Source organism: Sorex araneus, chromosome 2 (genome assembly GCF_027595985.1).
Source record: "Sorex araneus isolate mSorAra2 chromosome 2, mSorAra2.pri, whole genome shotgun sequence".
NCBI classification, from domain to species: Eukaryota; Metazoa; Chordata; class Mammalia; order Eulipotyphla; family Soricidae; genus Sorex; species Sorex araneus.
Genome location: NC_073303.1, coordinates 294,119,713 through 294,142,479, shown reverse-complemented (window position 1 = coordinate 294,142,479; position 22,767 = coordinate 294,119,713). Strand labels below are relative to the sequence as shown.

Below are 22,767 nucleotides of genomic sequence, written 5' to 3'. Positions count from 1 at the left end.
CTCTAGCCAGGGCTCTGTACCCACTCTGATCACTTTTGAAATAAATAAATCACATACACACCTCTCCAACATTTTCTCCACTAGTTGAAAGCTTTCAAGATACGAGCCTTTCATACCAGCTTGCCCAGGAATTAGGTAGATGTGTGCTTCTTTTTAGATTCCATAAATCCTTAGCACGCTCCACTTTGCAATCAAAATTATTAAAAAAAATACAATTCAGGGCTGGAGCGACAGCACAGTGGGTAGGGTGTTTGCCTTGCATGCGGCCGACCCAGGTTCGATTCCTAGCATCCCATATGGTCCCCTGAGTACTGCCAGGAGTCTGAGTGCAAAGCCAAAAGTAACCCCTGTGCATCGCCAGGTGTGACCCGAAAAGCAAAAAAAAAAAAAAAATACCAATTCATTTTTAGGATACCAGAAAATAAAAAGAGCTAAAATAAATTAAAAACCTAATAAATAAGGGCTGCGTCTCCTGCATGGAGATGTGTTTCCCCAGCAGAAAGCAAGCTTGGCTTCTTGCTGTCAGGCTCTGTGGATACTGTGAAGTTACTTTAAAAAAAAAAAAGTCACCTTGTCCAATGACAAACTGCACCATAAACACGCCTTACAACCTGGAGCGTAGGATCTCCAAGACCTCATTAAGCCTCAGCTATAAACAGACCTGGCACCTGGCAGGGTCCCCTAAGCTGGGATACAGCTGCAGATCAGACTAATAATCCTTCTTGTTCAAGGCTCAGCCCTTCCTCTTGAAGGCACCCTAGCCCAGAGGAAGATTCTCAAGTGGAAAAAAGAAAAATCAGTCTTACTTTGCAAAAGAGTAGCAGTAGCAGAGGATTTGTAAGGGAGGGGGCCAAAGCGACTCACTGGCGCCACCAGATGCAGCCTGTCCACCCCCTTGCCCTGCCCAAGGAAGCAGGAGAGCCAGGGACTATGCGTGCAGGACACAGGGGCAGAGTTCTGCATCACTTCTAACATCCTTGGGCTTGAAGGTCCTGGCAAAGGGACGGGTCCTGAGAGCCCGCCACAGGGGTTGGACCTGCAGTGACTTTCTCGTGGGGACCTTGAGCATGGGGGGATTTCACCTTCAACGTACAAGACTGGACACCCCACAACGCAAATAACGGCACGACAGTTCAAAAGAGGGAAAGACTGCCCAAACCTGAAACAATCTTGGGCTGGAGAGATAGCACAGCGGGTAGGGCGTTTGCCTTGCACGCAACCAACCCAGGTTCGAGTCCCAGCATCCCATATGGTCCCCTGACCACTGCTAGGAGTAATTCCTGAGTAAAGAGCCAGGAGTAACCCCTGTGCATCGCCGGGTGTGATCCAAAAAAAGCCAAAAAAAAAACCAAACAAACAAACCCTGAAACAACCTTAATTGTTTTAACTGTCTTAAAACAACTTGAATTGTCTTAAAACCACCTTAATTGTGGAAGGAAAAATTAAGTTTTTAATCTTTAAAATTTAAAACATTTTTTAAATTAAAATTCTAGTTTGTGGGGGAGGAGGAGATACTATTTGTATTTCCCCATTCCCAGAGCTACCCATGAAGTTGGAACAAGAGGTCTTTTCTTCCGCGGCCAACTACCCTCCGCAGGAGACTGGGAAATGGGAAGGATCGGCAAGTTGGAGCAGATGCGGCGGCAACGCAACTCACAGAAGCCCTGGAGCGGCAGAAACCCAAAGCATCCAGGCTCCAATCCACCTCCACGGAGAGTGGCCTCTGGGTGAGTTGACTTATATTTGTGAGCCAAGACTCGCCCTCGGTGATGGAGTGGAGCTACTCGTCTGCGCTATGCTGCAGGCTAGCGGGGGCAGGGGTTTGCAGAGAACTACAAGAGCCCTAACTTGCCCGACTGGTGTTTCCAAACCGCCTTTTGCAACATTCTTAGCAGGTTTCCAACACCTGAGGGATCCTATTGCAGCTCCCCACCACCCCCACTACCCCACCCCCCAGCTACCCCGGAAGAAAAAGCACAAGCCTATATCAGCCTCCTGCAACCCACTTGTTGGGCCCCCCACCTTCTGCACCCCGCATTTCCGCTAGAGACCCAGTAGAACCCTCCTCTTAAACCTTCTGGAACTTGGCCAGTCATTCCGGGGGACGGGGCGGGGGAGTGGGGGGGAGGGAACCCTCTGCCTCCTGCCCGGCTTCTCGGTGCAGAGAAACCAAAGGACCCCTGGCGTGACATCCACAGAGCAGGTCTGTGCGCGGGGAGCGGAGAAGGGCGCCGAGCCAGGTCGAGAGCCCCGGGCTGCCCGGACCCGCCGAGGTCACGCCGAGCCTCCGTTTACCTATTTGCAAAACTGGGAGGCTGCCTTCTCCGGTTCGCGGGGGAGCCGAGTCTCCGATAACACGGCGGGCGCGGGCCAAGTCCCGAGCTGTTCTCTCCGCAACCTTGAGCCCGGGCGGGAGGTTATCTGCGGCCGGCTCCGCCCGGGATGCCCGGGTCCTCTAGGGCGTTCCCACGGCCACCTCGGGGCCTGAAGGCGCGATAAACGACCCGCACCCTGGGGCCGCGCGCGCGCGCAGCACCCCCTGCTGGTCGCGGCCGGGAACGTCGCCGGCACCCCCGGACCGGGCATCCCACCCTCACCTGCCTCCCCTCGCCTGGACCCTGGCACCGGCTCTCCCGGGCCGCGGCCCGGGGGTGGGGGTGGGGGGGGTAGCGGCGCGAGACCGAGAGGCCAGGCGCCTTGCTCTTCGGGTCTCCGACTTGCCTGCCACGGATCGGATGCCGGATCCCAGCCCGCCACCCCCGGAGGGGCAAGCACCCGAGGGTGCCTGTCACCTGGACAGCGAAAGAGAGGGAGCAAAGGTGCGGCGCGCGGCCGCCACCTACCTGTACCCCCGCTCCAGGAGGGGGCCGCGCCAGCCACTCGACCACGCTCCCGAGCATCAGCCCCGGAGCAAAACAAGCCTTTATATCGGCATTGGCCGCCGAACTGCGCAGGCGTCCTGCACAAAGGGCCGCCCGGACGATGGGAATTGTAGTCCCTGGCGCAGGGGCCCGCGGCCCGCGGCTCGCCCAAGGACTCGGTTTCCCAGAAGCAACGTAGAAATCCAGGCGGAGGGGCAGCCTACTTCTCCTTTACCCCCCCGCGCCGCTGCCTCTGCGCTGTCCCTCTCGGTGCTTCTGCCAAGCCGGTCTGGAATCTTTCAGCTGCCGCCCCCGCCCCCCCCACCAAGCCCCCCGTGGGTGTCCCACTGGGTGGCCCGGAGCGCGGCCCGAAGCTGCGGGTGGTCCCCAGGGCGCGCGCCACTCCAGGCAACGGGAAACACCGTGAAGGTCATCGTGGCTTCCTTGTCCTCCCTCGCGGCCAGCCCCAGACCTTATCTGTTGTACTTGGTGACATTTCACTCCTGTCCGGGACGCCGCATTCTCGCATTCTGCACTCGTCCTCACTTTTATCTCGCTGGCCGCCGCGCTCTGTGCGCAGGATGGATGCCCCCCTCCCCAACTCTTTCCATTGGAAAGAGTTCCCCGAGAGGTGTTGGGTTCATTGGACCTTCAGCATGACCCTGACCTAACGCCTCTCCGTGGAGTAACCCCCGACTCTGTCGCTGGCGTTTTTCCGTACAATTCTTGTTTTTTTTTTTCCTTTTGTTTTTGTTTTGGGGGCGGGGGGTGTGCATATCTGGCGGTGCATGGGGACACGGGATACCAGACATCGAACTCGGATTGGTTGCATGCAAAGCAGTCACCCTTCTCTCTGGACTATCTCTCCGGCCACTCTAGTCTCGCTCTTTCCTTTTTTAATCTCCAACCCTACGTAGGTATTGTGATGATTCATTTCAGAGATTTTTTCTTAAAAGAAGGCAAAGTGACAGCTGTTTCACACAGCTAGTGTGCAGTACTGTAAGTGCAATAATTAACCCAATGTGTTCTTGAACAGGATAATTAATAGACCAAGGAAATAGGATACCGGGTCAAGAAACACACACACACACAAAAAAAAAAAAAAAAAAAACACTTGATCAGTGACAGAGAAATTCTTATAAGTCAGTGAGAAAGAAAGAATATTTAATAAACAATGCTGGATTTCCATATTCACTTGCTGTCCATATAAAGTCAGGGATTATTACTTTGTACAACACAGAAAAACCCATTTCAGGGTTGGACAGATAGTATAGGGGCCAAGGTGCTTGCCTGGCATGCAGCCAACCGAGTTTGATCCCCAGCTCCCCATATGGTCCTTCTAGCCCTGCCAGGAGTGATCCCTGAGCACAGAGCCAGGAGTAAGCTTGAGCACTGCTTAATTGGACACCAAAATGGGATAAAGAAAAATTCATTTCAGATAGATCAAAACACCCAGCCACAAAAGGGAAATCTTTCAAAGCAATCAGCAGAAACTATAAAGCAGCTTCATAAACTTGAGAGTAAGGAAAAGCATGCAAGATGCAAAAATAATAAAAGATTTAAGCATTTTTGTTTTGTTAAAAAAAAACTTGATTTAGGGCCAAAACAATAATAAAGTAGGTAAGGCGCTTGCCTTGCATGTGGCCAGCCTAGGTTCTATCCCCGTTGCCCACTGTGGGTCCCCTGAGCTCGCCTGGCCCTTCAGGAATCCCTGAGTGCAGACCCAGGAGTATGCCCCAAGCACTGCCAGGTGAGTCCCCCCGCAAAAAACTATTAAATACTTCTGTATAAGATGCTATAAAATTGGGGGCTGGAACGATAGCACAGGTGTTAGGGCATTTGCCTTGCATGCAGCCAACCCAGGTTCGATTCCCAGCATCCCATATGGTCCCCTGAGCACCGCCAGGGCTAATTCCTCAGTGCAAAGCAGGAGTAACCCCTGCGCATCAGCCTTGTGGTTCCCTGCTCCTTGTACCCATCAGAGCCCTGTGGTGATTCAGATGTGCTCAGTTCTCCGCCACCTCTCATAACCCAGATAGAGAGAAAGAAAAAGATAATATTCAGAGTCGTGACCAGGTTTCAATCAGGAGGCCATATGCGTCAAATCCACACATGCTTCATTGGTGAGAACGTTGTCTCAGTGCATCTAACTGAGGGTGACTGGGAAGGTGATCGTAACTGGGCAGCTGAGAGCCGACCACAGCTCGGGGCAGTGGGAGGAAAGCCCAGGCTAAGTCCAGCCACTCCGCTCAGACCTGTCCTCTCTCCTGCGGTCTCTCTCAGCAGGGGCTCTGCAGATGAACCGGGCCCTGCCCAAAATTACTTGAATGACGAGTTTCTGCATTCTTTCAAGGATAACACATAGCTCCCGACATTCTTGATACCTAGCAAAGATGTTGGTTCATTACCTACATTGAATGCCTTAGGGCACGAAGCTGTAAGTCTTCAGTTGAGAAACACTCCCTAAAGGGTTTTTCCTTGCATATGCGCAAGGCGATATGGCCACCAGGGTTTATCTGCAATAGTGGAAAGAATTAAAATTCCTCTTACAGGAGACCAGATAACTAGATCACAGCGTCTGTGCAATGGAATACTCTGCAGCAGCTAAAGACCCGGAGTTAAGTCTATTCACATGTAAATTATCGCCAAAACAATGCTGAGCAAAAGCTAATTACCAAAATGCCTAGCAAGTGGGGGCCTGGAGTTTGATCCCCAGCACAGAAGGGGTCTCTAGAGCACCTCAAGGTGTAGCTCTGGGACACCACTGCAGTGTCTCTTATTGGTTAAAAAACAAAAACAAAAACCTGGGGCCAGAGCAATAGTCCAGTGGGTTGTGCACTTCCTTGCAAGTCACCAACCGGGGTTCCATTCCTGGCACCTTATATGGTCCCCCGAGCCCACCAGGACTGATCTGTAAATGCAGAGCCAGAAGTAAGCTCTGAGCACCACTGGCCATGATCAAAAAATCAAAAACAAATACAAAAAAAAATAAACCTAAGTAAAGACCTAAGTCATATGACCCACTTATATTAATTTTTTGTAAAAAAATATTTTATATATAAGATCTTATATATACCTATATCTACATAGGTAGATAAGATCTTATATATCTTATACACACACTCACACATATGCCCTGAACACCACCAGTGTCACCCCCAAATGAAACAAAATTCTCTCTCTCTGTATACAGAGGACAGACACAACTATATATATATATATATATATATACCCATATATGTGTGTGTATATATGGATATATATATATATATGCAGAGCCTGGCAAGCTACCCATGGCATATTCAATATGCCAAAACAGTAACAATAGGTCTCATTCCCCTGACCCTGAAAGAGCCTCCAATCATTGGGAAAGACGAGTAAGGAGAGGCTGCTAAAATCTCAGGGCTGAGTTTAACACAGATGTTACTGGTGCCCGCTCAAGTAAATCGACAACAACGGGATGTCAGTGAGATATATATGAGATGTCAGTGAGGGTGGATGAGCACTGTTAGAGTTGGTGCCAGGCCTCGGGATACTCTCGCACAATCTTGGGGTGTCTGAGAAGGGCCAAACCCTGAACCATTTGCGTGATAGGGACCCTCCTTGAAATATGTTTATGCTGGGAAATGCTTTGATGGTGATATTCTCAATTCTCCAGCTTAAGGATCTAGGTCTAACTCGGAATTGTACATACTTTAAAATAACATTAATGTATGGGGCTGGAGTGACAGCACAGCGGGTAGGGCGTTTGCCTTGCACACAGCCAACCCGGGTTTGAATCCCAGCATCCCATATGGTCCCCTGAGCACTGCCAGGGGTGGTTCCTGAGTGCACAGCCAGGAGTAATCCCTGTGCATCGCCAGGTGCGACCCCAAAAGCAAAAAAATAAAATAAAATAAAATAAAAAATAAAATAAAATAACATTAATGTAGGGGCTGGAAAGATAGCACAGCGGGTAGGGCGTTTGCCTTGCATGCGGCCGACCTGAGTTTGATTCCCAGCATCCCATATGGTCCCCCGAGCACTGCCAGGAGTAATTCCTAAGTGCATGAGCCAGGAGTAACCTCTGTGCATCATCGGTGTGACCCAAAAAAGAAAGTAAATAAATAAGTAAATAAATAAAGTAACATTAATGTTGCATAACATACTAAATATACACATTCATTTAATATTTGATGGAGATACATTAGAACTAAAACAGACCCATTTCCTGTCCTTATAGGGTCTGAGGCCCAGATCAGCACTAACCTGCACTTAAAGCATAACTGAGACACGTAATAGAAAGGAAGGAATATGCTCCACTGATCGAACGGGAGTTATTGCAGGGAAAACATGGCAGTGGGTAGAGAGGAGAGATCAAGCCAAGCAGAGGGAACAACGAGTTCCAGGGGGTTGGGGAGACGGGGACATCTCCAAAGGCCTTGGAGACTGTGCTACAGGTTTTTAGAATAGCGGCCAAAGTTGCACATCTCATTGTTTTGCGGGGGCGGGGCGGGGGGGTGCCCACACCTGGCAGTACTCTGGGCTTACTCCTGGCTCTGTGCTCAAGAATCACTCCTGGTAGGGGCTGGAGCGATAGCACAGCGGGTAGGGCGTTTGCCTTGCACACGGCCGACCCGGGTTCGATTCCCGGCATCCCATATGGTCCCCCAAGCACTGCCAGGAGTAATTCCTGAGTGCAAAGCCAGGAATAACCCCTGAGCATCGCTGGGTGTGACCCAAAAAGCAAAAAAAAAAAAAAAAAAAAGAATCACTCCTGGTAAAGTTAAGAAGACCGTATGCAGTGCTGGGGATCAAACCCTGGGTCGACCGTGTGCAAGACAAGCACCTTACTCGCTGTTCTGTCCCTCTGCCTCCCAAAGTGACACACTTTTAAAGGGTGAATGGGTTGAAGATTGAGACACCAAAATTACATTTTTTTTTAAAGCTGTAGTGTGGCTGACCTGGTGGGAAAGCAGCAGGGGCAGGTAGGATGAGCAAGAAGAATCCAGCTCTGACTGTCATCCAGGTAAGAGATGACCGGGATTTGGTTGGGGTAGAGAGGAAGAGTAGATGGCCTGGAGGGAAGCATAAGAGACAAAGCCACAAGACTTGTTGGTGGACCGTGGTGCGATGGGAAAGAAGTGACAAACGGAACAGCTGGGTTCCCTGTTGCCTCACTGGGTGACTGGTCACCCAGAAAACCATGCACTGCCATGTTCTGTGTACATTGCAACACTCAACACCTAGCCCCCTGCCCCACCGAGCTCGTGGGGAGCTGGGACCCCTGGGAGCAACCACCCTCCTCCTCAGCGTCATGCGTGAAGTCTCTGTCAGCTACATAGACACAGCTTCTCTCTGTAGACTCACTTTGTCATGAAAGTTATTTTCACAGTGTGAGGATTGTTTGCTTGTATTGCATTGGGGTCACTCCTGCTAGTGTCAGGGATTACTCCTGGCTCTGTGCTCAGGGGTCACGCCTGCAGGCTCAGAAAACCCTTTCTGGTTCCCAGGATCAAACCCAGGTCAGCCATGTCCAAAGCAAGTGCCTTAAGTTCTATACTAACAACTTGGTCCAGTGATACTTTTTAAAATTTAAGTTAATCCATTGAATCTTTTGTTTGACATCACGGAAGCAATATAGTGTAACAGCTTTATGCACCTCTTGAATGGTTGCAAAAAAATAAGAAAAGAGGATTTAAGAGGTAAATAGTGGTGCTGGAGCGATAGCACAGCGGGTAGGGCGTTTGCCTTGCACGCGGCCAACCTGGGTTTGATCCCCAGCATCCCATATGGTCCCCCCAGCACTAGGAATAATTCCTGAGTGCAGGAGTAACCGCTGTGCATCGCTGGGTGTGACCCAAAAAGCAAAATGGAAAAAAAGAGGTAAATAGTGTCAAACAAGATCTTAGAATGTCGTATGGACAAAGATTTCACAATTAGTTCATTTTCAGTGCTCAGGGGTTACTCCCAGCTCTGTGTTCGGGGTTCTCTCCTGATGGTGCCTGAGGGACCATGCGGTGCTGGGATTTGAACCCAGGCATCCTGCAAAGCATGCGCTCCAGCCCATTGAACCATCTCTCCAATCCCTTCACAGTATACTGAGTCAAAAAGCATAGATGATAGAGGTATTTATACAGTACACAGAGGTTTGTGTAGGCACACATTAAATCATATCACATATTCACTTTACAAAGGGAAGAATTATACTTTCCACCAGTATAGTAACAACTTTCTAAATTCATTAGCAGTAAGAGTGAAATAAAGGATCACTTTAAAAGGTTTTATAGTACTGGTTTTTTAAATTGAGATAAAGTGTCAAATTGACCTTAGGAAGTAATAAATATGTGCTCAAAGATGAACTCCTTGAAAAAGGAACTCTCTGCACTGTAGGTGGGAATGTAAATTGGTACTGACTCTGGGGCTGGAGCAATAGCGCAGCGGGGAGGGCGTTTGCCTTGCATGCGGCTGACCCAGGTTCGATTCCCCAGCATCCCATATGGTCCCCTGAGCACCGCCAGGAGTAATTTCTGAGTGCAAAGCCAGGAGGTAACCACTGTGCATTGCCAGGTATGACCCAAAAAGAAAAAAATATTGGTACTGTCTCCATGGAAAATGGTATGGAGAGTCCTTTAAGAATTTAAAATAGGTGGGGCTAGAGCATAGCAGGTAGGATGTTTGCCTTGCATGTGGCCAACTCAGGTACGATCCCCGGCATCCTATAGGGTCGCCCCAAGCACAGCCAGGAGTAATTCCTGGGTTCAGAGCTAGGAGTAACCCTGAGCCACTGAATGTCACCCAAAACCAAATAACCAAATAAATAAAAGCATTTTTAAAATAAAATTAAAATAGAAGCCAGAGAGATAATACAGTGGGTAGGGCATTTGCCTTGCAAGCAGCAGACCCAGGCTCGATCTCCAGCATCCCATATGGCCCCCCAAGCACTCAGGAATAATTCCTGAGCACACAGTCAGAAGTAACCCCTGAGTATCACAGGGGGTGACCAAAACCCAAAAATTAAAAACTGAAAATAGGAGCACCAGCCTTCCAGGCATTTATCTGAAGGATATGAAAAACACTAATTTTAAAAAAGATATTGGCACTCCTACATTCAAAACAGCACTATTCACAAGAGACTAAATATGGAATCCACATAATGCCCATCGGCTGACAACTGGATAAAAACAAAACAAAACTGTGGTAAGCCATGGAATCCTACTCGCTTATTTAAAAAAAAAAAAGAAAAAGATAATATTGCATCCAAAGGATGGATTGTCAGGTGATGCTGCTGAATTAAATACATAAGGAAAGGAAAGGCCATTACTGAATGGTTTCACTCTGATGTGGAATAAGAATTACTAAAGCAAATGATGGTCCAGAGAGATACTATAGCAGGCAATAGTACATTTACCTTGTACACAGCTGACCCAACTTTAATCCCTGGCACCAGTATATGGTCTCCAGAGCACCACCAGGAGTGATCCCTGAGTGTAGAGTGTAGAGTAACCCCTAAGAATTGCCAAGTGTGGCCCCCAAAATAAAACAACAACAAAAAGTATCACTAGAGTAAATGAACTGAAGGAAACCTCACCAAGCGAATTTTCAGTCTCCGAGAACTCTGTTTACTAGAGGGAAAAGGGTCAGGTAGGAGGATGGAGTCAAGGGGTCTCTCCCGTGGGACGGGAGCGACGTCACTTACACGCATAGAGAGGGAAGGCCAAATCCCTGAGAGCCCACGATATCACAAACCATTTATTAAAAAAAATTAAATTGACTTCGTGTTAAAAATGGGGAGAATAGCAATGATCTAATGTGAGCAAAACAATACTACTCATCCCATGAAATTGATGTTGTAAAATTCTGTAATCTTACATACATGGAATTTGTAGATTTAATTGTGGGTTTTATAAGAGCAATACACATAAGGATTTACACCGTTTTATAAATATTTATTTATTTATTTGTTTTGTTTTTCAGCCACGCCGGTGGTGTTCAGGGCTTACTCCTGGCTCTGTGGCCGGGGATCGCTCCTGGCTGGCTTGCGGGACCATATGGAGTGCAGGGGATCGAACCCGGGTTAGACGGTGTAAGGCAAACACCCTACCCGATGTACTATCGATCCCGCCAACAGCTTTATAAATAGACATATAATTGAAGTCAGCATCAGAGTTTTAGAGACCTGTTTGCCTTCAAAGCCCTCTGAGGAGCCTGGGGCTGGCTCTGTGCTAAAGCACGCACCTTGCTCACACAGGTTAGCTTGAGTCCTTGGTGCCACCTCGAGTACCAAACAGGATTCTGGTCCCTCTGCTGACTATGGCCCCTGACTCCACACATGATTTCTTATCCTTGTTTGCTTGTTTGTTTGTTTTGTTTTGTTTTTATGCTTTTTTGGGTCACACCCAGTGTTGCTCAGGGGTTACTCCTGGCTCATGCACTCAGGAATTACTCCTGGTGGTGCTCAGGGGACCATATGGGATGCTGGGAATCGAACCAGGGTCGGCCACGTGCAAGGCAAACGCCCTACCCGCTGTGCTATCACTCCAGCCCCAATCCTTGTTTTTTTGTTTGTTTGTTTGTTTGTTTGTTTTTCTTTTTTAAAGAACTGTGATTTTCAAAGTTATTGATAGTTGAGTTTTAGACAACAGTAATTCAACACCAATCCCTCCACCAGTGTCAACTTCCCTCGGCCAGAGTTCGCATATTCCTCCCTACCCCATCCCTGCTTGTTAACCTGACAGGCACATTACAAAGTTCCGGTGGTTGCAGCTTAGATCCCATGTTTTTAGTGTTCTTGAATCTGTGTTTTGGATATATGCCTATACCATTCACCCATATCACTGGTATAGCTGAAGCCCTAATGCCTATTTATCCATTACCTCTAGTTCTCTTCTTCCCCCCTGATTTCTTTTTCTCTATGTCCTTCTCTTTAAACACTGGGGTCGGGGCTGGAGTGGTATCACAGTGGGTAGGGCGTTTGCCTTGCACGAGGCCGACCCAGGTTCGACCAGCATGTCCAGGAGTAATTCCTGAGTGCATGAGCGAGGAGTAACCCCTGCATCGCCAGGTGTGACCCAAAAACCAAATAAATAAATAAACAAACAAACAAACAAATAAACACTGGGGTCAAGGGTGACCTAGACATCCTCTCTTTACTACATTTCCTCATACAATATTCTAGATACCACAGGTAAGTGAGATCATCTCCTGTTTGTCTTTCTTCTTCTGACTTACTTCACTCAATACGGTATCTCCCAATTCCAACCAGTTTGCAGCAAATTGCATGGCTTCATCTTTCCTTGCCATTGCATAGTATTCCATTCTACAGATGATTCCTAACCGCATCACAGTCAGGAGTATGTGAGCATCCCAACTAAAGAGGCGTGAGCCCTGGATTGCACAGTCACTTCAGTGAAGATCTCAGCCAGGAAGGGTGAGCTCTGGCAAACACATGTGAGCACTAGCCCCCAAATGTGGAGTGCTTCTAACTCAGGAGTGCAAGTAAAAGTGTGCGAGCACCACAACTAAAGCAGTGCAACCCTCTCGGCCAAATGTATGGGCCCCCCGCCAACCTGCTGTGACACCCAGGGGTACCCCAGCCCCTGTGTGTGACCCCATCATTGCAAAGCTACCTGAAGGGACAGACAGTGCAGGGAAGGAGTAGGCTGTGTTTAAAAATTGACAAAATAAGAAAATGAATGAGGGCTGGACAGGATTTAAGTTTGGGAAACACAAGGCTGTAGAATTAGACCAAACTTAACTTGGTTCAGAAAGCCTTCTGGAACCTGGTTCCACCTAATACTGCAGCTTCATTTCCTATCACTCCCCTACTCAAACCTGAGGTCCTAACAACACAGTGATTTCCACGGTTTCCTTCAGCTGTCTCCTCCTGCATCAATGCTATTAAAATAATAAGCATTGGGTGGCAATGTGGCTCAGCAGTCGAGTGTCTGCCTTGAAAGTAAGAGGTCCTGGGTTTGATCCCCAGCACTGCAAAGAAAGAAATAGAAATCATTTGATGATTTATATTTATCATGATTTCTTGATAAATCAGAGGGATTTTCATCCTTTTAAAATGATGATGAAGCATTTCTTGCTCAAATGAATAACAGGATAGGGCTTGCTGGCCGTCTCGAATGGTGAGAGGTGCCCAGGGGATCCTCCCACAGAGCTGAGAAGGGAAGAGGCAGCTGTCAGGACACAGAGGGGAGGAAGCAGGTTCCTATAAAAGCCAGACCCAGAGGATAGCCAGGATGCATCCGTCCTGCCAAACAGGTCAGGTGGTCACTGCTGGCCATTCCAAAAACTTCTCAACTGATCAGAAGAAGAGATAAGCAAGGTGTCCATATGGGTGACAATATATCAATATATATATATGTATATGTGTGTGTGTATATATATATATATATATATATATATATATATATATATATATATTGCCTTGAACATCCAGGAACATTGGAAAAATCTCTGCAGGGGCAGTGAGATAGTTCCGAGGGCAGAGAGCTTGGCTTGCATGTGGAAATCCTGGATTTGATCCTTGGAACCACGGTGAGAGTAGTTCTTATTTCTTCCCCCTGCTTCTGCTTTTCCCATTTGACTCTAAAACCAAGTAAAAGACTTTGTCTTTGCTGGATGACCCTTGACCTTGCCTGTCCCTGGGAGGAAGAAGGAGGAAGGAAGGAAGCAAGCAAGCAAGCAAGCAAGCAAGCAAGGATTTTTCCATTTGAATGTATCAAATGCTTTGGCACTGCACTCATTGGAAAGGCTACATCCATAGCCTCACCTAAAGCCCCTATCCTCCCAAACGTTGAGATGAGGAAACTGAGGCCAAGAGAGGCAGATGTAGTTTGGTCTTAGCCCTCTCTCACTGCATCACACCTATGCAGTTGCCAAGTTTTTTTTTTAAAGCCATCCACTTCCAGCCAATAATTAACCTTCCCTAACAGAAATATCTTGAACAGAAATAACTGTGGAATACAACAGGCACAACCCTCGATGGCTTTGGAAAGCCAGTCCACACTAGGATCGGCTTTAAGCATGAACAGTGTCTGCTGAGACCTGGAGCCAGCGAGGCATGCTGGGATGTTCTGCAAGGACTTCCCAAGACAGCTTTGGAGCCACGGATGAAGCACAATCCTAACACTTGAAGTGGCAAACTCCACTGCTCCAGAAGCCGCCGGGTCACATAAGTGAGAGTTGGTAAGACATGACATGAGTCAGTGAGACAGAGACTGAAGTTTATTGGTGCAATCTCATGTTTAAAATGCTAATTGCTTTAAAACAGAAGTGGGGAAATAGTACAGTGGGTAGGGTGTTTGCCTTGCATATGGCTGACCCAGGTTCGATCCCTGACATCCCATATGGTCCCTTGAGCACCACCGAGAGTGACTCCTGAGCACAGAGCCAAAAGTAAGCCCTGGGCACAGCCAGATATGGCCCCCCAAAAAACAAAACAAAACAAACAAACTAGCAGTGGCTGGAGAGACATACTGAAGATAAGGCCCTTGCTTTGCACGTGACTGACCAGTACTCAATTCCTGCACCACAGCCAGGCATGAACCCTGAGCCCAGAGCCAGGAATAACCCCTGAGCACTGCTGATTATATTCCAAACTCCCACCCCCCTGCCCACCAAAACAAGCAAACAACAAAACGAAACGAAACAAAACAAAACAAAACAAAAAAACAATGTTCACAAAAGCACTAGCAGGGTCAAGCACAATATTACAGATGGGGAGCTCCTGGTTTTGTGAACCATCTTCTTGAGCAAACAGCAACAGCATCACTCTTTCTCTCCCTCCTCCCTGTCCCTGGGCCACTAAGTAGGTCTGGGTCCACATTGCTTTTGGCAACTTCCTAAGGGCAAAACATAAGACTTGCCCGATCATGTCTGAAATCACCAAATCCAAAGCAGATTATAAGAAAGTGGAGTCCAGGGCACAGAGGGACAGTCCACAAGCTTCGGCTCTCAGCTTGCATGTGGCTGGTGCTGATGCCATCTTGGGCACTGCCAGGACTGATCCCTACACCTGAAATAAGCCCTGAGCACTGCTGAGAGTGAGCCCCGAGCAACCTCCCCCCAGAAGGAAAAGGAGAGTCCCGATTTGGGGTGGGAGGGAGTGCAGCGGGGTGACGGGCTCAGTGTCACTTGCAGCAGTGACATGTCTGAGCCTTTCTACCATGTGTTCTATGCCAGGTGACTCTGAAGGAGAAGAGGGAGGCTGTTTAGCTCTGCTCCATTGGCCAAATCTGTTTGCTTCCTCTTCAAAGGATTTTCCAGATGACATTTGGAGGCTGAATTCCGGCCCGATTAGGACATAGAGCGAGGGAGTCTTCTCTGGTCACCAGGGGACAAGACACCTGACACCTGCATTATTCAAAGTCGCTGTTCAAGGTGTGTCCTGCGGGCTTTTAAAGTCAGCATCACTACTAAATCCCCAGAGAAGAGCCAGCAAGGACGATGGACGGAGGCTGGCTTCCCGGGGAAGGAGTCCTCCTCTTCCTCATTCTCCACCTGCCCCTTCAAGGTAAGCTGGGTGGAGAGGAGCCAAGCGGCCGCACGACGTCTGGGAAACAAACCAGACTCATTCTTGTGATTCCTGGACACTCATTGACTGGCTGTTGCAGTTGCTAAAATTGGAAACTGATGACAAGGGCAGCTGCCCGCCTCCTCCTTGGGACCCTAAGTCAATTGTCTCTTGACTATCACAACTGCTCCGTGGCCTGCTTCTGCAAGCCTTTTCCCGCCCCCAGGGCCTTCTCTTCCCAGGAATCTGATCTTTCTCTGGGTTTGATGAGTATCAGCTGTTTCTTTCTCAGTCCTCTGGAAGCAAACAAACAGGGGAGATGCACAGAGGCAGGAGATAGTGGGAACGATCTCTAGCCAAAGAGATGTGTGTTTTCCCCAGGCCATAGTAGTTCCCCTCTTTCAGGGCAAGGGCGGCTCATACAGCCCCTCCCGGAACATGCTCCCTTCCCAATATTTTTTTTTTTTTTGCTTTTTGGGTCACACCTGGCGATGCACAGGGGTTACTCCTGGCTCTGCACTCAGGAATCACCCCTGGCCATGTTCAGGGGACCATATGGGACGCTGGGATTTGAACCCGGGTCGGCCGCGTGCAAGGCAAACGCCCCACCCGCTGTGCTATCTCTCCAGCCCCCCTTCCCAATATTTTATTTCTGCTCCACAGAGTGACAGGAAAGGAGTTAGGGCAAAAGTGGGTATCAAGGAACTCTCCATGACAGTTTTGGGATGTCAACTACTGAGTTTCCTTATTTGGTGTGGGGGGCTTTTATTTTGGAAGGGGGTATGGTTTGGACCACAACCACCAGTGCTCAGGGGATACTCCTGGCTCTGTGCTCATGAGTGACTTCTGGTGGTGATCAGAGGACCATATGTGGTACTGAGACTCGAACCAGAGCCAGCTGCAAGCAAGGCAAGCACCTACATCCCTCTGCCACTCCAGCTCAATAACCATTGAGGGGGGTTTGAAGGGCAGTGGGGGGGTCGGGGACCTGGTGCTGTTCAGGGACTACTCCTGGTTCTTTGCTCAGGATTCACGCCGGGCAATGCTTGGAGGACCACACAGTGTCCGGGATGGGACCAGAGACAGTTAAATGCAAAGCAAGTGTCTCATCCCCTATACTAAATCTCCAGCCCATTACTGAGTTGTTTTGTTTTGTTGTGGTGGTTTTTTTTTTGTTTTGTTTTTGCCTTTTGGGTCACACTGGGTGATGCACAGGAGTTACTCCTGGCTCTGCACTCAGGAATTACCCCTGGTGGTGCTCAGGGGACCATATGGGATGCTGGGAATCAAACCCGGGTCGTCCGTGTGTAAGGCAAATGCCCTACCTGCTGTGCTATTGCTCCAGCTCCCCACCACTGAGTTTTAAAAGACAATAACCACAAGGCCAGAGAGATAGCATGAGGGCTTTGCTCACGCAAGACCAGTCCTGGTTTGACACCTGGCACCAATTATGAACCCCTGAGCACTGCCAGGAGTGATCCTTGAGCACAGAGCCAGGAGTGATCCCTGAGCACTGCCGGATGTGGCCCCAAATGGAAAGCAAAAGAGAACAAAAATTTTTTGAACTCCAAAAAACGAGAAAGAAAAAGAAAGCACAACAGTCACAACACTAGAGATGTAGGAAAGACTCGTGAAAATGATAAAGCGAGCAAAATGAGCTCCTTCCTTCAGACCCGCCTCCCGAGCATCTGCCCCGTCGTGGCTGAGGGACCCCTGGGCCTCGTCCATGGATTAAGGACAAGAACTGCAATGACACTAGGGCATAGATGAGCCACAGAGAGCACTGCGGGGGGCGGGAGGGTTGCGGGCAGGGTGCAGAATGCAGCGGGCACTGCCGTGCCGTGGTCAGGCCCAGGTTGGCGTGCCCGTTTGGGACTCTGCCTGGGGTCAGAAACAGAGCAATTGAGGACGGAGCCCGGCCTCTCGCCCCTCCTCACTGTCCAGTCTCTCTGCCATTCGCCTTTCGGGCTGGCCCGGGCTCCCCCCCACCCCGGGGCAGGAGGACCCCCCCTCACAGGGCCTCTGCCCTCCACAGGACGAGGCAACACTTTCACCATTAACTGCTCCGGCTTCGACCAGCACGGGGTGGACCCCGCAGCCTTCCAGCCGGTGTTCGACAGGAAGGCCTTCCGTCCTGTCCTCAACCACAGCATCCCCACGGTGGTCAACATCTCCTTCACCCTCTCCGCCATCCTGGAAGTGGTGAGTCCCGCCCAGCCACTGTAGCGGTCCGGAGCAGCGGGCACTCCCCCACTGGGTTTTCTCAAACTAAGAGCTCATGCTAGAGACAGAGACAGAGCCATAGGACAGCGGGCAGGGTACTGGGGTGGCATGTGGCAGACCCGGGTTCAATCCCTGGTACACCCCAGATGGTCCCAGAGCTCAGAGTCAGGAGTACACCCTGAGCACAGCCAGGCGTGGCCCAAAATTCAGAAGAAAAGCAAAAGAGATTGCTCATCCTAGGAGCGGGGAGACGGTGCTTCAGTCACTGGGAGTAAAAGCCCTTAGGAATATTCCACAAGGACTTTGAACTTTCTTATTGTTGGCTTTTCTGGTGGGGGCTGGGGGCTGGAGGGTGAGTTTGGGGAGTACACCCAGAAGTGCTCAGGGACTGTTCCTGGCTCTGCACTTGGGTGTTGCTCCCACTGGTGTTTGGGGGAGCATTTTCAGTGCTCAGGATTAAATCTGGGTCGGCACATGCAAAGCAAGTACTGTAACCCTGTAATTTCCAATTATGATTAAGAATCCTAAAGGGCCAAAGAGATAGTACAGTGGGTAGGGTGCTTGCCTTGCATGCAACTGGCCCGGTTTCTATGCCCAGCACCACATATGGTCCCCTGAGCCCTGCCTGGAGTGATGCCTGAGCACAGAGAAAGTTCTGAGCACTATTAATAGCCACCAAAAAAAAAAAAAAAGCCTTGGAAATGCGTAAGAGGTGATCATATTGGACCCAACTTTATGGAGTTAATGATCTATAAAAATTGTTTTCCCAGGATGCCCAGCTTCAACTGATGACGTCATTCCTGTGGCTAAACATGGTATGAGAAATTCAGTTTCCCCTTGACAAGGGCCCCTTCCCTTTCCCACTGCTGGGCCCAACTCTGCAGCCTGCGAAGGGTGAAGTGGAGCATGACTGCCCACACCAGAACAGGAACGCAGAGCTGGAGCCGGGGCCTTCGAACTGCAGGGAGAGCATTTGCTTTGCATGTGGCCACTGAGGTTTAATCTCCGGCACCCCAGATGGTGCCCCCAGCACCGCCAGGAGTCATTTCTGAGCACAGAGCCAGGAGTAACCCCTGACCTTGCTGGGTGTGACCCTGCCGCCCCTGAAAGACAAAGACAGAGCACAAAGCTTTCTGGTTGTTCAGGCAGAGGCGAGGCGAGAGGCGGCAGAGGAAGCCGAGTTACGGAAGCCAGTACTTACGTGACTCACTCCCAGGGAACCGGGGCCAAGTCAGGGCTCCCCCTTTTAACGCACTGAGGGGGTGTGAAAGCAAGCCAGGCTTTGTCAGTGCTCCGTGAGGGCTGTCCCCAGAGAGGGGCGGAGTTAAGAAATGTGTGTGTGTTGGGGCGAGGTGGGCAGGAGTGTAAGGGTCAGAAGACTAACAGTAGCTCCCGCGCGTTTGTCCCGTGCCATGGTTCCCCCAGATCTGGGACAATCCATTCATCAGGTGGAAGCCAGAGGACTGCGGGGGCATCAGGAAGCTCAGCCTGGCAACGGAGAACCTCTGGCTGCCGGACATCTTCATCGAGGAGTTGTGAGTATCAGGGCTGGAAAGGGCACAAAGGAAAGGCCAGGAAAGGGCAAGAAGGAACCCCCGGACCACACGAAGACTCGCCTTGGGGGAACCCAGAGTGACAGTCAGCAGGCAGGGTCTTGTACGCAGGAGACAAGGTTGGTCCCCAGCACCACAGTGGTCCCCTGAGCATGCCAGGAATGATCCCTGAGCACAGAGTCAGGAGTAAGTCCTCAGCACTTCGGGTTTGTGCAAGAAAGAACGAAAGAAAGAACGAAAGAAAGAAAGAAAGAAAGAAAGAAAGAAAGAAAGAAAGAAAGAAAGAAAGAAAGAAAGAAAGAAAGAAAGAAAGAAAGAAAGAAAGAAAGAAAGAAAGAAAGAAAGAGAGAGAGGGAGAGAGGGAGGGAGGGAGGAAAGAAGGAAAGAAAGAAAGAAAGAAAGAAAGAAAGAAAGAAAGAAAGAAAGAAAGAAAGAAAGAAAGAAAGAAAGAAAGAAAGAAAGGAAGGAAGGAAGGAAGGAAGGAAGGAAGGAAGGAAGGAAGGAAGGAAGAAAGAAAGAAAGAAAGAAAGAAAGAAAGAAAGAAAGAAAGAAAGAAAGAAAGAAAGAAAGAAAGAAAGAAAAGAAAGAAAGAATTGTTGGTACAGCATTAGCCGAAGCCATAGTACAGTGGGGATGGCACTTGCCTTGCATGTGGCTGACCCAGGTTTGATCCCCAGCATCTCATATGGTCCCCTGAGCCTGCCAGGAGCGATCCCTAGTGCAGAGTCAAGAGTTATCCTGAGCACAGCAGCTGTGCCCCTCTCCCCCAGAAGGAAGAAGAGTTGTCTGAACCATGGAGCATACAAGCTCTCTGGACACAGGCTGGTGGACACGGGGAGGACTGGAGCAGAGGAACTGTGGAAGGCCACATCTGAGGGAGCCCACACCTCCACCTCCAGCCACCCCCCTATCCTTCTCACACACAGCATGGATATAGATCAAACCCCGAGAGACCTCCTGGCTTACGTCAACAGTGACGGTCGCATCAAGTATGACAAGCCAATGCGGGTTACCAGCATTTGTAACCTGGACATCTTCTACTTCCCCTTTGATGAGCAGAACTGCACCCTCACCTTCAGCTCCTTCATCTACACGGGTGAGTGAGGAACATGGTGGGAGCCTGCTGGGGGGCTGAGAAAGGGTTCTGAGTGAGAAGGAAAGTTCTGGAAGGAACGTTCTCTGAAAGCAGTGTGGAAGTTCATTGGCAAGTCTCCCACCCTCTGGGGAGCACCGGGGGAGACTGAGTTGGTTTGTGTCTGCTTTGCAGTGGACCACATGGTCCTGGGCTTGGAGAAAGAAGTGTTGGAGATTTCCAGAACATCCCAGAACCTCATCCGGAGCAAGGGAGCCTGGGTACTTCTTAACATCCACCAAAGAGCCGAGAAGATGAACGTGGGCAACCACCAGTACGACCAAATCGTTTTCTATGTGAGCCTCTGAGCCCTGGATGTGATCGTCAAAGGCCAAGGGCTGGTGTTGACCACTGTAATGCAAGCACTTCCCTAGAAAGTGGTCATTCCCTAGTCTTTTCCCACTGGACGAATGGAATGAACCCTCCCCCAGAAGGAAACAAAGCTGCAGGGCAGCTGATGTGTGTGACAGTGCATCTACCCACACCCCACCCTGATGGCTAGCAGGGCTCTGGAGGTGCAGGGATCACCCCCGGTGGGGCTCAGGGCATCATGTGGAATGCCGGAAGTCAAACTCGAGTCAGCCATGTTCAAAGAAAGTGCCCTGCCCACTGTTCTATCTCTCCGTCACATTCCGCTTCTTTTTAAATAGAGATGGTGAAAATGCTACCAAACACTCTCTCACAGATAGTGTAATTCCAAACGCTGCTTACCGCCAAAGATTGGTCATTGCCCTGCTTCCCCTCTGGTATGGGTCTTAAAATAGTTGTCAGCAAAGTCCTTGGCAGGTTTTCCTGAATGAGGAACAGGAAGATAAAATGCAAAATAGGATCCCACCATGCTGCCAAGAGCACATGGTCAGGGATACATGTTTAAGGGGACCAGGTTGAGAACTCGGGCCCAGAAAGCATGAGATACTTCCTAGTGGTAAGAGCACTGCAGATGAGAGCCTGGGAAAGTGTGAGCCATGATTTAAGATGACTCTCCTGCAGAGAAAGGGGTGGGAAGGGCATGGGGTCACTTCCCTTCCAGGAAATGCTCAACTCCTGCTCTTCATTGACCACTTCAGTGGCCACTCCAGCTTCCTTCTTGCTTGCTCCTTTCTCTCCTCCCCACCAGGTGGCCATCAGGCGCAGGCCTAGCCTCTATGTCCTCAACCTTCTGGTGCCCAGTGGCTTTCTGGTGGCCATCGACGCCCTCAGCTTCTACCTGCCGGCTGAGAACGAGAACCGGGCGCCCTTCAAGATTACCCTCCTGCTGGGTTACAACGTCTTCCTGCTCATGATGAACGACTTACTGCCAGACACTGGCACCCCCCTCATCAGTATGGCCTTTCGCTCCACTGGGAGAATAAAAATAAGGGGAGGTGGGAGTGGGGAGGAGAGACCCAAGGAATCAGACTGAAGTGAAAGAGATCCTAGCAAGGGGGCCTCAGGGAGGAGGAGACAGGAAGTCTAAGGCAGTGACTCACTCCAGTTCCCACCTGCCCTGCCCGCACCAGGTGTCTACTTCTCCCTGTGCCTGTCCCTGATGGTGGTCAGCCTGCTGGAGACCATCTTCATCACCTACCTGCTGCACGTGGCCACCACCCAGCCACCACCCATGCCTTCCTGGCTCCACTCTCTGCTCCTCTCCTGCACCAGCCCCTGGAAAGGCTGCCCCCCGGGACCCCAGAAAGGAAGCAAGAATCTGGGCCTTCCTCCCTCACACCTGCCTGGTAAGGGGGCTCTACCTCTCTCCCAGTACCTCTACTTCTCTGCTCCTGCCCGCTTCCCTGACCCCTCTGTCCTGGGGGAACTTGGCACACAGGTCTCAGCCTCTGTCTCTGCAGGTGTGAAGGAGCCCGTGGAGTTGGTGGGGAAGGAGGCTGGGCCCAGAGGGGCAGAGGAGAATGGAGGTCCTGAATCAGCCAACACCCAGCAGGAAGATGAAGCTCGGAAGAGACATCTGGTCGACCTGTGGGTGCTATTCAGCCACATGATGGACACTCTGCTCTTCCGCCTCTACCTGCTCTTCATGATCACCTCTGTCATCACAGTCATCATCCTCTGGACCACCTAGGCAGATGCCATTTGAAAGCCCCAGTCTGGAGCCCCTCTTGTCTGTAGAAACCCACCACACTCTTCATCCTATCCAAATCTCAACCTCATTGCTCTGGCAGCCATCTAGTTTCCAAGTGAGTCCGGGTGCTTTTCGGTCCCTCCTAGTCAGATGCCTGCTCCTTGCCTGACCTCAGCTCCCACCACTCTCCCCAAAGCCCTACCTGCCCAGCTCCCTTGATTGAATTACCCCATAATAAACCCCTTTGCAGAGAGCACCATACATCCCTGCATCATCCGACAGTATCAAGGATCTTGAGATTAAATCTTGCAGAAGTGCTGCAGAAACCTCCAATTACCAAATTAAGGGTTTCCTTCCTTCTTTCTGTCCTTTCTACCTCCTTTTCTTTCTTTTTTCATATAAAAGTTTAACATATAAGAACATAAAAGTAGAGA

General features: G+C 49.9%; 2 protein-coding genes across 4 annotated transcripts in view; one reads left to right on the top strand and one right to left on the bottom strand.

The window, feature by feature from the left end:
* ABCC5 (ATP binding cassette subfamily C member 5) overlaps window positions 1-2,976 on the bottom strand; it is a 106,606-nt gene extending 103,630 nt beyond the window's left edge. The window contains exon 1 of one of the 3 annotated variants that reach the window (XM_004603068.2): window positions 2,844-2,976. The gene's annotated coding sequence lies outside the window, so the exon portion shown is untranslated. The remainder of the gene's footprint in view (window positions 1-2,843) is intronic. The other 2 variants (XM_055129719.1, XM_055129720.1) reach the window with 2 other exon arrangements.
* LOC101546695 (5-hydroxytryptamine receptor 3C-like) lies at window positions 1,648-22,557 on the top strand. The gene is made up of 11 exons (XM_004603272.2): window positions 1,648-1,727; window positions 13,802-14,039; window positions 15,110-15,366; window positions 17,402-17,568; window positions 18,360-18,404; window positions 19,015-19,124; window positions 20,069-20,238; window positions 20,410-20,570; window positions 21,392-21,596; window positions 21,774-21,989; window positions 22,104-22,557. Exons 3-11 carry the CDS (start codon window positions 15,300-15,302, stop codon window positions 22,331-22,333), a joined length of 1,371 nt encoding a protein of 456 aa, XP_004603329.2. The 5' UTR covers window positions 1,648-1,727; window positions 13,802-14,039; window positions 15,110-15,299; the 3' UTR covers window positions 22,334-22,557.
* Window positions 22,558-22,767: the final 210 nt, after the last annotated feature.

Excerpts from the sequence above, each read along its gene's own strand:
- LOC101546695 (XM_004603272.2), top strand. The coding sequence starts at position 15,300 with ATGGACGGAGGCTGGCTTCCCGGGGAAGGAGTCCTCCTCTTCCTCATT. Across the intron at positions 21,597-21,773 it reads CACTGGCACCCCCCTCATCA|GTGTCTACTTCTCCCTGTGC; the intron begins GTATGGCCTTTC and ends TGCCCGCACCAG. Across the intron at positions 21,990-22,103 it reads TCCTCCCTCACACCTGCCTG|GTGTGAAGGAGCCCGTGGAG; the intron begins GTAAGGGGGCTC and ends CTGTCTCTGCAG.